At 31.9% G+C, this 16,396-nt stretch overlaps 2 protein-coding genes across 2 annotated transcripts; both read left to right on the top strand.

Annotated features, from left to right (window-relative positions):
• The first annotated feature begins 2,463 nt into the window (after positions 1-2,463).
• On the top strand, positions 2,464-4,785 carry LOC139521394 (orexin receptor type 2-like). Its single transcript, XM_071314875.1, has one exon. It carries the CDS (start codon positions 2,642-2,644, stop codon positions 3,791-3,793), a length of 1,152 nt encoding a protein of 383 aa, XP_071170976.1. The 5' UTR covers positions 2,464-2,641; the 3' UTR covers positions 3,794-4,785.
• A 1,492-nt stretch (positions 4,786-6,277) lies between these two features.
• Positions 6,278-8,580, top strand: LOC139521404 (orexin receptor type 2-like). The gene has a single exon (XM_071314883.1). It carries the CDS (start codon positions 6,490-6,492, stop codon positions 7,639-7,641), a length of 1,152 nt encoding a protein of 383 aa, XP_071170984.1. The 5' UTR covers positions 6,278-6,489; the 3' UTR covers positions 7,642-8,580.
• The last annotated feature ends 7,816 nt before the right edge of the window (positions 8,581-16,396 follow it).

Raw genomic sequence — 16,396 nt, forward strand, 5'->3', positions numbered from 1 at the left:
GTTCAATTTCATTTTCATCTCACTTAATTCTATATTCATCTCTTAAATTGTTAGGCATGTATGTTTTCATAGTAACACCACGCAGAACATGCAATACTGTGGATTCATTTATTTTCATGGATGAATGAAAATTGCATGTTCGTGGAAATTTAATTTCGTGGTTTTTCGAAGTCTTTATACAAGCCTTTGGAAAATTTGTAATTAGTTGAACATTTAAGTTTGTGGTTCACCTGTACCCACGAAATCCATGAAAATTGGTATCCAATGAATAATTAAGAAATAATTCATGGAAGCCATAGATTTGTTGGAAATTTACACATGGCCTGGGCCGTGATATTCGAATTTTATCCTGAGCGTTAGCGAGGGATAAAATTAATGAATATCACGGCCCAGGCCATGTGTAAATTTACAACAAATCTATGGTTTCCATGAATTATTTCGATTCTAATAGGACAAATACGATCATTAAAAAACTGAAGCGATGATGGGTATACCGTGTGTGTGGCTGTTCTATTTTACCCACTGTTCGATAAATGTAAAACAAATCTAATAAACCTGCATGAATGATTTCTTAACTAACCGCTAGAAAAAAAAATGTGATTACTTTTTTTTACTTCTCAGTAAACCCAACATTTGCAATTTTAAATTAACATTTTTTATCGTAAGCTACCGTTAAATTCACTGTTGAAATGTTGTAACCAAGGAGCCGCCATGTTGACTTGCTGAAATTAGTAAATGTGCGAATAATGCAATAGAACAGAAAACAAGCAACACCTACCTCAAAACTTTATTTTAATGCAATTGTATCCGACTTAGAAGGTAAACGCAATAGAAAAACCTTCAGTTTTGACGTTTTCATTCATATGACGTCATGTTTTGATATGACGTTAATGCGCCAAAATCATTACTGGAATTTCGCGGAATTTAAATATATTTTGTTTTTGTCCATTTTTCCCTTCTCTAATGTTTAAGTTCTTTTAGTTATGCGTCAGAATCAGAATACATGTTCTGTAGGGTTTTATTCAATTGTAATTGTTAACACAGCGAAATCCACAACCGTTTACACATAGGTTACAATACATGTGGATTTACGTGGGAGGCATATTTAAACAGCCATTTGTGTACATCTTGGAGTCTGCGCTAAGTATAGATATATCGAGAATTTTATCACGGTGTTGTTTACAAAGCGAAAGAAGCTCGTCATATTAGAATAATGAATATACAGTAATGTAGATAATGTTTTCTACAAAAAGCTCCCAATGATATTTTTTTTTTAAATGTAACCACAAAATCATAAAAAGAGTTCTAATGTTCATTATCATCTTACATGAAATATATATTAGTTTATATATATAAATAAGTATCACTGTAAAGTATTGATTCTAATCCGATTTGGTATGTAGTTCGTCTAGGACAGTCATAGGTTTTCTATGCAATGTTTGTGTACTCTTTTTAACACTACATTATGCTGCTTTCAAAGTTTATGTTTATGTGCTTAACTCTCCAATATTATATCGCTAAGAACGAATGTCATTAAAAAACTTTGCATGATCATTATATATGATTTGAATTAAGTATATTCAACCTGGATTGTAAATCTGTTATTCTTTTTTCTCTTCCTTTTGTCGTCGACTTGCTGTCTTATTGACGTATATCAAAGTTTCATATAATTCATATATAACTATAACAGTGACTTTTCGTCAATTTTTCTAAATCAATGAAATGTATATTCTACTTCCTGATATATAAAAAATGTAACCACCAAATCATAAAAAAAGCCTTTCATGAAAATATGTTAATTTACAAGTAACTTTAAGGTAGTGATCCAAAATTCTTTTTTATTCACCCTCCGATTTGTGATGGAGCTCGTTTAGCAGAGTCATTGGTTTTTTTATGCAATTTTTGATGAACTGTCGCCTCTCTTTAACACTATAATATGCTTCATTCAAAGTTTATGTTCATGTCCCATTACTATATTGCTAGGAATAACATTTATATATATGTTGTGTAATGTGTTCTACTGTTTGTCTGTCTGTTTGGTTTTTTTACATTTTTTACCAGGCGTTGTCAGTTTATTTTCGATTTATGCGTATGACTGTCCCTCTGGTATCTTTCGTCCCTCTTTTATAAACTTCGCTTGATTATTATATATGATTTGAATAAAGTACATTTAACCTTGATTATAAATCTGTTCTTGATTTTTTTCTCTTCTTTATGTCGTAGACTTGTTGTCTTCTTGACGTATATCAAAGTTTCATATATAACTGTAACAGTTACTTTTCGTCAATTTTTCTAAATCAATAAAATGTATATTAAGATATTTACTTCCTGATAAATGAAAAATAAGGTTATTTCATATCATAAACGAAAAAAGATTTTTTATGGGAAACGATATGAAAACAAAAATGAAGGAAGCGACTCAACAACCACTGATATGCAATCACACGTATCAATGTTTATCAGGATGAATTGAAGTTGGTGTATAATAATTAAGTCAGTGGAAGGAAACGTTTCGGTCTAACAACGGAAAGATGCACTTATGGTCTATCTGATATGTTATGTAACTTTACATGTAGAAGAACTTGTTGTAAAGGTGATATCATTACATGTATCCGTGGTTAATAGTTAGACATTATTCAATATGGCATGGTCGCAGGTAAATAGTAGTGAAATAAGCAGTACCAATTCTACAACAAACATTACAAATTCAGAAGAACTGTTACGGACATTGAACGATAAGCTTGCTTTACGATATCTACCGGTGATTATCTACATGTTCTTACTGATTTTTACTGGATTATTTGGGAATCTTCTCGTTATTATTGTGTATGTTCGAAAGAAAATGAAATCTTCACTCCATTACTTTATAATTAACCTAGCAGTGCTCGATCTTTTGACGGTGGTTATCGGAATGCCGACGGAGATTGCCGATCTTCGGTACTCGGTTATGTTTTACGCACCAGCCGCTTGCAAGACACTACGAACAGTAGAATCGTTGTCAACAATGGGTTCAATAGTTACGTTAATGGCAGTAGCTATAGATAGATATAATCGGATATGTAAATATGGTAAACAAATGACAACAGAAAAGGCAAAACGAATTTGCATTATAGCTATTTTAATAGGAATTATAACATGTTGGCCGGCAGCCATTGTTTTTGGAAAGAAAACTAAAGATGTTGGCATTCCTGGTATTTCTGGGATGGATTGTTCTACAGACGATTCCATGAAGGGTACAAAGTATCCTCTTGTTTACTATGGATTATTGTTTCTTTATTTCGTTGTCTGTGTTGTATTTTTTACAATAATATACACTAAAATCGTTTTATTTATTAGAAAGCAAAAGAAGAAAGGAAATATATCAGCTAATCTCTACCGAAAGAAAACAAAGGAACCAACGTCTCTCTCAGTGGAAACTTCTTTCTCGGATATCGAAAAGGACCCAACTAATGGCAAAAACAAACAAAAACATAAACATCCAGTAGACTGTGTTCATCAAAAGTTAGAAGAGAAGAATTCTACACACAAAATTCAGGCATCTAAAACTACTTTGATGCTAGGGATTGTAACCGTGGTATTTGTTCTCAGCTTCCTTCCATTTCTTACAGTTATGGTTATTAGAAATATAGTTAAAAATTTCGAGGATATGTTATCTGAATCTGCAGAAGTGTTCTACAAATTCTGTTTAAAATCCTATTTTATCAATAACTCTGTAAATCCGATCATTTATAGTTTTATGAATATTCAGTTCAGAAGAGACGTCAGGAAACTATTTTCTAAACAAACTCGATAATGTGAAAATAAATCAAATAGTATTCAATAAAAGGTACACAGCTAATGAACGTAGAGCCTCCGAGGTATTTACCTGCAAGAGATTGTTTTGCTTATGAGTTCATTTATCACTAACCATTATTTTACTTCATCACCAAAAATGTGATTTTTTTAAAAACCAAACATTATAAGCCATATATTGCAATGATAAAATAGGAGATTCATAAAACTGACTACAGAACAGTGCTGTACAGTTATTGTTTCAAATGAAATATGGAAGGGGAAAAAATCTAAAAACAATTTTTGAAGCTTGACGACATTTTTACTTTTATTTCCCCAATAAATTGAAATATGTTGCCTGGTTGCCGTGTTCTTTTAGCATACAAAAGTATAAAGAAAAATAATATCCAGTCCACACTGTACTGGTTTTGATTCCAATTTGGATGAATAGAGAAGTAGTAATAACTCTTCTAGTCGGGCTGTTTTAGGTAGAAACTTATTGTAAACTGTTGACGCCTTTTAATGATATAAGTGTTCTTGCTCAATTTAGATGTAGGTTGCAACCTATTAGGCTGAAATGGCGAAAGACGAAATTTTCTTTGGAAGAGAGATGGTGTTTAAATGTGTAAATAATGATGGCTATCACGTAATCTTTAATTGTCTTGTATATGATTTTCTCTCTAAAAAAAAGGCCTTCATACAGAATCGTAATACAATTGCATGGTCAGAAAAGATGTACCGGTAATCTATTATTATTATTTTCAACAATTAAAGTTTTATTTTACACATGCGCATGTTACAATTTATTATCATTCAACAAGAACACAGAGTTATATTTAGTGTCACTGAAATGGGGTGCAGTGAAGAAAAAATATTTAATTATAACGAATTTAAAAAAATTTTATTATATTATTTAATTATTATGTAAATGAGAATTGTTAATTCAAAAATTGTTATGTATTAGATATTGTTCTTGATATCATATGGGATAATAAATAATAAATGAATAAGCTTGATTTAGAGTCGGCAAGGTATACAAACAAGACAAACATAAGCTCTAATGAGCTTTTAACCGACAATGGGATTATGATAACATAAAACAAAATCAGCAATTCTAAATGTTTGACGGTCGGATGCAATGATTAAGACATATCAACTACGACATTGAATTTAATTTCGAGGTTTTTCGAAGTCTTTATACAAGCCTTTGGAAAATTTGTAATTAGTTGAACATTTAAGTTTGTGGTTCACCTGTACCCACGAAATCCATGAAAATTGGTATCCAATGAATAATGATGAATATACAGTAATGTAGATAATGTTTTCTACAAAAAGCTCCCAATGATATTTTTTTTTAAATGTAACCACCAAATCATAAAAAGAGTTATAATGTTCATTATCATCTTACATGACATATATATTAGTTTATATATATAAATAAGTATCACTGTAAAGTATTGATTCTAATCCGATTTGGTATTTAGTTCGTCTAGGACAGTCATAGGTTTTCTATGCAATGTTTGTGTACTCTTTTTAACACTACATTATGCTGCTTTCAAAGTTTATGTTTATGTGCTTAACTCTCCAAATATTACATCGCTAAGAACGAATGTCATTAAAAAACTTTTCATGATCATTATATATGATTTGAATTAAGTATATTCAACCTGGATTGTAAATCTGTTATTCTTTTTTCTCTTCCTTTTGTCGTCGACTTGCTGTCTTATTGACGTATATCAAAGTTTCATATAATTCATATATAACTATAACAGTGACTTTTCGTCAATTTTTCTAAATCAATGAAATGTATATTCTACTTCCTGATATATAAAAAATGTAACCACCAAATCATAAAAAAAGCCTTTCATGAAAATATGTTAATTTACAAGTAACTTTAAGGTAGTGATCCAAAATTCTTTTTTATTCACCCTCCGATTTGTGATGGAGCTCGTTTAGCAGAGTCATTGGTTTTTTTATGCAATTTTTGATGTACTGTCGCCTCTCTTTAACACTATAATATGCTTCATTCAAAGTTTATGTTCATGTCCCATTACTATATTGCTAGGAATAACATTTATATACGTGTTTTGTCATGTGTTCTATTGTTTGTCTGTTTGTTTTTTTCATTTTTACCTTGCGTTGTCAGTTTATTTTCGATTTATGAGTTTGACTGTCCCTCTGGTATCTTTCGTCCCTCTTTTTTAAACTTTGCTTGATTATTATATATGATTTGAATTAAGTACATTTAACTTTGATTATGAATCTGTTCTTGATTTTTTCTCTTCTTTATGTCGTAGACTTGTTGTCTTCTTGACGTATATCAAAGTTTCATATATAACTGTAACAGTTACTTTTCGTCAATTTTTCTAAATCAATAAAATGTATATTTAGATATTTACTTCCTGATAAATGAAAAATAAGGTTATTTCATATCATAAACGAAAAAAGATATTTTATGGGAAACGATTTAAAAACAAAAAAGAAGGAAGCGACTTAACAACCACTGATATGCAATCACACGTATCCATGTTTATCAGGATGAATTGAAGTTGGTGTATAATAATTATTAAGTCAGTGGAAGGAAACGTTTCGGTCTAACAACGGAAAGATGCACTTATGGTGTATCTGATATGTTATGTAACTTTACATGTAGACGCACTTGTGGTAAAGGTGATATCATTACATGTATCCGTGGTTAATAGTTAGACATTATTCAATATGGCATGGTCGCAGGTAAATAGTAGTGAAATAAGCAGTACCAATTCTACAACAAACATTACAAATTCAGAAGAACTGTTACGGACTTTGAACGACAAGCTTGCTTTACGATATCTACCGGTTATCATCTACATGTTCGTACTGATTTTTACCGGATTATTTGGAAATGTTCTCGTTATTATTGTGTATGTTCGAAAGAAAATGAAATCGTCACTCCATTACTTTATAATTAACCTAGCAGTGCTCGATCTTTTGACGGTGGTTATCGGAATGCCGACGGAGATTGCCGATCTTCGATACTCTGTTATGTTCTACGCACCAGCCGCTTGCAAGGCACTACGAACAGTAGAATCGTTGTCAACAATGGGTTCAATAGTTACGTTAATGGCAGTCGCTTTAGATAGATATAATCGGATATGTAAATATGGTAAACAAATGACAACAGAAAAGGCAAAACGAATTTGCATTGTAGCTATTGTAATAGGAAGTGTGACATGTTGGCCGGCAGCCATTGTTTTTGGAAAGAAAACTAAAGATGTTGGCATTCCTGGTATATCTGGGGTGGATTGTTCTACAGACGATTCCATGAAGGGTACAAAGTATCCTCTTGTTTACTATGGATTATTGTTTCTTTATTTCGTTGTCTGTGTTGTATTCTTTACAATAATATACACTAAAATCGTTTTATTTATTAGAAAGCAAAAGAAGAAAGGAAATATATCAGCTAATCTCTACCGAAAGAAAACAAAGGAATCAACGTCTCTCTCAGTGGAAACTTCTTTCTCGGATATCGAAAAGGACCCAACTAATGGCAAAAACAAACAAAAACATAAACATCCAGTAGACTGTGTTCATCAAAAGTTAGAAAAGAAGAATTCTACACACAAAATTCAGGCATCTAAAACTACTTTCATGCTAGGGATTGTAACCGTGGTTTTTGTTCTCAGCTTTCTTCCATTTCTTACAGTTATGGTTATTAGAAACATAGTTAAAAATTTCGAGGATATGTTATCTGAATCTGCAGAAGTGTTCTACAAATTCTGTTTAAAATCCTATTTTATCAATAACTCTGTAAATCCGATCATTTATAGTTTTATGAATATTCAGTTCAGAAGAGACGTCAGGAAACTATTTTCTAAACAAACTCGATAATATGAGAATAAATCAAATAGTATTCAATAAAAGGTACACAGCTAATGAACGTAGAGCCTCCGAGGTATTTACCTGCAAGAGATTGTTTTGCTTGTGAGTTCATTTACATTGTATCACTAACCATTATTCTACTTTATTACCAAAAATGTGATTTTTTAAAAACCAAACATTATAAGCCATATATTGCAATGATAAAAAAGGAGATTCATAAAACTGACTACAGAACAGTGCCGTACAGTTATTGTTTCAAATGAAATATGGAAGGGAAAAAAATCTAAAAACAATTTTTGAAGCTTGACGACATTTTAACTTTTATTTCCCCAATAAATTGAAATATGTTGCCTGGTTGCCGTGTTCTTTTAGCGTACAAAAGTATAAATACAAATCATATCCAGTCAACACTGTACTGGTTTTGATTCCAATTTGGATGAATATAAAAGTAGTTTTAACTCTTCTAGTCGGGGTGTTTTAGGTAGAAACTTATTGTAAACTTTTGACGCCTTTTAATGATATAAGTGTTCTTGCTAAATTTAGATGTAGGGTGCAACCTATTAGGCTGAAATGGCGAAAGACGAAATTTAATTTAGAAGAGAGATGGTGTTTAAATGTGTAAATAATGATGGCTATCACGTGATCCTTAATTGTCTTGTATATGATTTTCTCTATAAAAAAAGGGGGGCTTCATACAGAATTGTAATACAATTGCATGGTCAGAAAAGATGTACCGGTATCTATTATTATTATTTTCAACAATTAAAGTTTTATTTCTCACATGCGCATGTTACAATTTATTATCATTCAACAAGAACACAGTGTTATATTTAGTGTCACTGGAATGGGGTGCACTGAAGAAAAAATATTTAATTATAACGAATTTAAAAAGAATTTAGTTCAAAATTTTATTATATTATTTAATTATTATGTTAATAAAAATTGTTATGTATTAGATATTGTTCTTGATATCATATGGGATAATAAATAATAAATGAATAAGCTTTATTTAGAGTCGGCAAGGTATACAAACAAGCTAAACATAAGCTCTAATGAGCTTTTAACCGACAATGGAATTATGATAACATAAAACAAAATAAGCAATTCTAAATGTTTGACCGTCGGATGCAATGATTAAGACATATCCATTACGATTGTAAACTTCTGAAATGTTGTAGTGATATTGCCATGATATTAGGCAGAAATCTAAATTTTGATATGATACTACTTAGAAGTTGTATCTGACACATAACAACGGTAACTCTTTGAAAAATCAGAATCCTAAATGCAAAGGGAGTTATTTATTAGGTCTTTCCACTTTTCCGTGGAAAGACCTATTGGTTTTCTTCTGATTAGGTCTTTCCACCTTTCGTGTGGAAAGACCTATTGATTTTGTTCTGATTATTTTTTTTTTCTTCCGCCTAATTTTTTTCTTGCGGTGTAAAAATGTTTCAAAAGATGTCGCTTAGTTTTTTTGTATATGCGATCATACAGTCTATACGCTTTTGAAACTCACCGGTTTAACCGAACACTTTTCTTTGTAAGAGTTATCTCCCCAAACACTGTTTTTCTTGTTATCAGATCTCCTCCGCAACCGTAAAAGAAAGCGACAAATTTATTTTTCCAAATTGCTCGTTATATCCTCAGGATGTTACGTTTTATTTTGACCGAAGCTTTACGAAGACCCCATATGAGAGTAATTTCCCCTTTTGTATTGAAATAAGTGAAATAAATTTGTAACTGGAAAACCATAAGTGATAGAGGCCTAGGGTCTTTTGATTTGAGGCCCTTGCTCAAAAAGTATGAAAATGAGGTCAAGGTCAAAGGTCAAGGTCATGTTCAATTATTTTGGCTTGTTATCTCTTATTTTCAGAAATCATACAAGATATCGACAAAATATTTTCACACAATTGTTAGTTGCGACATGTCGTAACATGTAAATTTTACTTAAAAGGGTACGTAACATTTAATGCGAGTTTTGCCCCCTTTTATATCTAATACTAGTTGTATGGTAATATAACTCATTAACAATATAAAGTAGAGGCCTACAGTCTTTTGATTTGAGGTCCTTGGTTGATGACCTTGAAATTGAGCTCAAGGTCATAGGTAAATTTAACGTTCTAGATTTTGACCTTTGCTTTTTCCTCTTATATATACATGATAAAGCCATGGGAATTTTGGCAAAAGGTTACAAGCAATGTGACCTTGAAAAAACCAACCGGAAGTGACCTTTTGTAAACCGGAAGTAGCCATTTTTTGTAGTAATTTAATGTAAAAGTATATAGAACCATCTATTTTTGGAATCAGTGTCACGTAAACTATCAAAACATACCGGAAATAACATTTTTTAAACCGGAAGTAAAAAATGATATCCTTTATGTATATCTTTTTGTATAGAAACCATATATTTTTGGAATCAGCGTCCAATAAGCTGTCATTTGACGCTTAAATTGACATGTTTCAGTCTCATGTGTTTAATATAGGGTCCAAGATCTTTGTTTCTTTTTCGCTGTTTCAATTGACCCTATCCAACGTGTTTAACCATTTAACCAACCAACCAACCAACTAATCAATCAATCAATCAATCAATCAATCAATCATGATCATGATCAATCAATCATGTTTCAGTCTCATGTGTTTAATATAGGGTCCAAGATCTTTGTTTCTTTTTCGCTGTTTCAATTGACCCTATACAACGTGTTTAACCGTTTAACCAACCAACCAACTAATCAATCAATCAATCAATCAATCAATCAATCAATCAATCAATCAATCATGATTAATCAATCATGTTTCATGAAACATTGAAATTTAATATTGTTCTTGCGTCACTTTTGAAAAAAAATCCACATGTACTCTGAAACTACAAGTACAATCGACCTCAAAATTTGCCGTCAGCAGGGCATACATGTAATAAAGGTTCATAAAAAAACTTGGTGCAGATATCTCTCAAGACTTTTCCTAGAGAAAAGAAATGGCAATGCCGTAAAAATCGCTTGCTAGGTCCGTAAATCTCAGTAAAAACCTAAAATAAAATGTCCGCTCCGAGATTGAAAAACTAATCTGTGTTACAAACAGGTGCTGAAAAATGTACATTATCAGAAAATAATCATTAAATGTGTTTTAAAGTTACACCGGATCGATTAAATCCAAAACATGCACTGCCCGTGACCTGTGATCAAAATGTCAATTTCCTACAATGACAAAAGAAATTACATTGTGTACATTCCATCTCTATAGATGTTGTCTGTTTAACGTCCCCACCTAAAAAGAAATAAAAAGACTAAGTTTTCGTTATTATATACCCGCGTCACGTGATGTCTCCTCAATCTGGCGCGCGCGCTGGACCTAAAATAAAAGAAAAACTTTCCAAACTAAACATGAAACTTCTCCGGTAACACAATACTATAGACCCCTAACAGAAAGAAAGAAAGAAACAAACAAACAAACAAACAAACAAACAAACAAACAAACAAACAAAACAAACCCCCCCCCCCCCCCCCGCCCCCAAATCAATCTATGTTTCAAAGGGGGAAGACCGTTTACAATTGCTTTTTAAAAGCAATTGATTTATATTGTAAAACGGCAATTTTAACCATTCTGTTCCGTTTATATAAAAAAAAAAAAATCTCCCTGGGACCCCCTTTTGCCCCCCCCTTTTTTTTACCCTCCACTTACAAATGAATGTAGCTTGTGTGCTATCTATCCTGTCAACGGATAAGAACGACAGCTCCAGTTTTTTCCCTATTATTAGGTCTTTCACCTTTCGGATGAAAGACCTATTGTTTTTGTTCTGATTATTATTAGGTCTTTCCACTTTTCCGTGGAAAGACCTATTGGTTTTCTTCTGATTATTATTAGGTATTTCCACTTTTCCGTGGAAAGACCTATTGGATTTCTTCTGATTATTATTTTTTTTTTTTTTTTCTTCCGCCTAATTTTTTTCCTTTGCTGTTTTTTTGTTTCGCAAGATGTCGCTTAGATTTTTGGAATATGATATCGAACAGTTTATACGCTTTTGAAACCAACTCGTTTTAACCGAATACTTTCCCAAATAAGAGTTATCTCCCCGAACACTGTTTTTCTTGTTATCTCTAAGGCTTCGCAACCGTATAAGAAACCGACAAATTTATTTTCCAAATTGCTCGTTATATCCTCAGGATGTTCTGTTTTATTTTGACCGAAGCCGTATATAGATTCCATATGACAGTTATCCCCCCCTTTTATGTTTGATATAAGAATTTGCATTTCTAACTGGTAAACCATAAGTGATAGAGACCTAGGGTCTTTTGATTTGAGGTCCTTGGTCCAAAAAAATGAAAATAAGGTCAAGGTCAAAGGTCAAGGTCATATTATAAATTTTGATTTTGGCTTATTAGGTCTTTCCACTTTTCTGTGGAAAGACCTATTGTTTTTCTTCTGATTATTTTTTTTTTCTTCCGCCTAATTTTGTTCTTGCGATAAACATTTGTTTCGCAATATGTCCCTTAGATATTTGGTATATGATATCGAACAGTTTATGCGCTTTTGAAATTTACCCTGCATAAACGAATACTTTTCTTTGTAGGAGTTATCTCCTCAAACACTGTTTTCCTTGTTAGCGCATCTCCTTCGCAACCGGAAAAGATTATGACAAATTTGTTTTACAAAATTGCTCGTTATATCCTTCGCATGATTTGTCCTATTTTGACCGAAGCGATATGACCGCTCCATATGAGAGTTATTTCCCCTTATGCATCTGATATAAGTGATATAAATTTCTAACTTATAAAGCATAAGTGATAGAGACCTAGGATCTTTTGATTTGAGGTCCTTGGTCCCAAAAAATGAAAATTAGGTCAAGGTCAAAGGTCAAGGTCATATTCTAATATTTGAATTTGGCTTCTTTTCGCTTATATCCAAAGACTGTATAAGATATCAACAAATTATTTTTACTAAATTGTTAGTTGCGACATGTCGTAAGATGTAAATTTTGATTGCAAGCGTATGTTGAATGTAAAAGGGAGTTTTCTCCCCTCTTGTATTTAAAAATACCCGTTTGGTGATATAACTCATTAACTAAATATCATAAAGACCTATGGTCTTTTGATTTGAGGTCCTTGGTTTATGACCTTGAAATTGATCTCAAGGTCATAGCTTAATTTGACGTTCTAGATTTTGACCTTTGCTTTTATTCTATATGTATACATGACAAAGATATACAACTTTTAGAAAAAGGTATCAAACCATTTAACCTTGTAAAAAACAACCGGAAGTGACCTTTTGTAAACCGGAAATAGCTATTTTTTTGTACTTTATTAATATAAAAGTATATAGAACCAGATATTTTTGGAATCAGTGTCAAGTAAATATTCAAATATAATCGGAATTAACATTTTTCAAACCGGAAGTAACAAATTATCTCCCTTATTTAAAAAAAATGTATGGAAACAATATATTTTTGGAATCAGCTTACTAGGAGCTATCATTTGACGATTGAAATGACATTTTAAACTTAGTTTCACAACTTTTCATATCAAAATACATTGTTTTGATGGAAAGACCTTCAATTGTTCTCTGAACAATTGGTTTTTAATTTTCACTTATTTTCAAAAGCCGTAAAACTTATCGACAAATTATTTTTACTAAATTGTTAGTATCGACATGTCGTAACTCATAAATTTTGGTTGAAAGGGTGCTAAGACAATAAATGGGAGTTTTCGCCCTTCTTATGTTTAGAATTATGCGTAAAGTGATATTACTCATAAACCATACATATTAAGGAAGTAGTCTTAAGGTTTGAGATCCTTAGTCTATGACCTTGAAGTTGAGGTCAAGGTCATAGGTTAATTGCACGTTCTAGATTTTGACCTTTGCTCCAAATTCATATTTAGACATCTTAAAGTCATAGGAACTGACATATCAACTGAATTTTTAATATTTTCACATCAAAATATGTTGAAAGTGGTGGAAAGACCATCAATGGTTCTCTGAACAATTGGTTTTTAATTAGGTCTTTCCACTTTTCCGTGGAAAGACCTATTGGATTTCTTCTGATTATTATTATTTTTTTTTTTTTTTTTCTTCCGCCTAATTTTTTTCCTTCGCTGTTTTTTTGTTTCGCAAGATGTCGCTTAGATTTTTGGAATATGATATCGAACAGTTTATACGCTTTTGAAACCAACTCTGCTTAACCGAATACTTTCCCAAATAAGAGTTATCTCCCCAAACACTGTTTTCCTTGTTATCTCTAAGGCTTCACAACCGTATAAGAAACCGACAAATTTATTTTTCCAAATTGCTCATTATATCCTCAGGATGTTCTGTTTTATTTTGACCGAAGCCGTATATAGATTCCATATGAGAGTTATCCCCCCTTTTATGTTTGATATAAGAATATGCATTTCTAACTGGTAAACCATAAGTGATAGAGACCTAGGGTCTTTTGATTTGAGATCCTTGGTCCAAAAAAATGAAAATAAGGTCAAGGTCAAAGGTCAAGGTCATATTATAAATTTTGATTTTGGCTTATTTTCACTTATTTTCAAAAGCCGTATAACTTATCGACAAATTATTTTTACTAAATTGTTAGTTGCGACATGTCGTAACTTATAAATTTTGGTTGAAAGGGTGCGTAGACAAAAAATGGGAGTTTTCGCCCCTCTTATGTTTAGAATTATGCGTAAAGTGATATTACTCATGAACCATACATATTAAGGAACTAGTGTCTTTAGGTTTGAGATCCTTAGTCTATGACCTTGAAATTGAGGTCAAGGTCATAGGTTAATTGGACGTTCTAGATTTTGACCTTTGCTCCAATTTCATATTTAGACATCATAAAGTCATAGGAACTGACATATCAACTGAATTTTTAATGTTTTCACATCAAAATATGTTGTTAGTGGTGGAAAGACCATCAATGGTTCTCTGAACAATTGGTTTTTAATTTTTTTTTTTTTTCTTCCGCCAAATTTTTTTCCTTCGCTGTTTTTTTGTTTCGCAAGATGTCGCTTAGATTTTTGGAATATGATATCGAACAGTTTATACGCTTTTGAAACCAACTCTGCTTAACCGAATACTTTCCCAAATAAGAGTTATCTCCCCGAACACTGTTTTCCTTGTTATCTCTAAGGCTTCGCAACCGTATAAGAAACCGACAAATTTATTTTTCCAAATTGCTCGTTATATCCTCAGGATGTTCTGTTTTATTTTGACCGAAGCCGTATATAGATTCCATATGAGAGTTATCCCCCCTTTTATGTTTGATATAAGAATATGCATTTCTAACTGGTAAACCAGTAAGTGATAGAGACCTAGGGTCTTTTGATTTGAGATCCTTGGTCCAAAAAAATGAAAATAAGGTCAAGGTCAAAGGTCAAGGTCATATTATAAATTTTGATTTTGGCTTATTTTCACTTATTTCCAAAAGCCGTATAACTTATCGACAAATTATTTTTACTAAATTGTTAGTTGCGACATGTCGTAACTTATAAATTTTGGTTGAAAGGGTGCGTTGAAAATAAATGGGAGTTTTCGCCCCTCTTATGTTTAGAATTATGCATAAAGTGATATTACTCATGAACCATACATATTAAGGAACTAGTGTCTTTAGGTTTGAGATCCTTAGTCTATGACCTTGAAATTGAGGTCAAGGTCATAGGTTAATTGGACGTTCTAGATTTTGACCTTTGCTCCAAATTCGTATTTAGACATCATAAAGTCATAGGAACTGACATATCAACTGAATTTTTAATATTTTCACATCAAAATATGTTGTAAGTGGTGGAAAGACCATCAATGGTTCTCTGAACAATTGGTTTTTAATTATTATTATTATTATTTTTTTTTTCTTCCACCTAATTTTTTTCCTTCGCTGTTTTTTTGTTTCGCAAGATGTCGCTTAGATTTTTGGAATATGATATCGAACAGTTTATACGCTTTTGAAACCAACTCGTTTTAACCGAATACTTTCCCAAATAAGAGTTATCTCCCCGAACACTGTTTTTCTGGTTATCTCTAAGGCTTCGCAACCGTATAAGAAACCGACAAATTTATTTTTCCAAATTGCTTGTTATATCCTCAGGATGTTCTGTTTTATTTTGACTGAAGCCGTATGTAGATTCCATATGACAGTTATCCCCCCTTTTATGTTTGATATAAGAATTTGCATTTCTAACTGGTAAACCATAAGTGATAGAGACCTAGGGTCTTTTGATTTGAGGTCCTTGGTCCAAAAAAATGAAAATAAGGTAAAGGTCAAAGGTCAAGGTCATATTATAAATTTTGATTTTGGCTTATTTTCACTCATTTTCAAAAGCCGTATAACTTTTCGACAAATTATTTTTATTAAATTGTTAGTTGCGACATGTGGTAACACGTAGATTTTAGTCGAAATAGTACGTAGACATTTGATGCCAGTTTTGCCCCCTTTTATATCTAATATTAGTTGTAAGGTAATACAACTCATTAACTATATATAGTAGAGGCCTAGAGTCTTTTGATTTGAGGTCCTTGGTTGATGACCTCGAAATTGAGCTCAAGGTCATAGGTAAATGTAACGTTCTAGATTTTGACCTTTGCTTTTACCTCATATGTTTACATGATCAAGACTTGGGACTTTTTAAATTAGGTTGCAAGCAATGTGATCTAGAAAAAGACAACCGGAAGTGACCTTTTGTAAACCGGAAGTAGCTATATTTTGTACTTCATTAATGAAAAAGTATATAGAACCATATATTTTTGGAATCAGTGTCACTTAAACTATCAAACTATACCGGAAATAACA

The sequence above is a fragment of the Mytilus edulis genome, chromosome 1, assembly GCF_963676685.1.
Source record: "Mytilus edulis chromosome 1, xbMytEdul2.2, whole genome shotgun sequence".
Classification (NCBI taxonomy): Eukaryota; Metazoa; Mollusca; class Bivalvia; order Mytilida; family Mytilidae; genus Mytilus; species Mytilus edulis.

Excerpts from the sequence above, each read along its gene's own strand:
- LOC139521404 (XM_071314883.1), top strand. The coding sequence starts at position 6,490 with ATGGCATGGTCGCAGGTAAATAGTAGTGAAATAAGCAGTACCAATTCT.
- LOC139521394 (XM_071314875.1), top strand. The coding sequence starts at position 2,642 with ATGGCATGGTCGCAGGTAAATAGTAGTGAAATAAGCAGTACCAATTCT.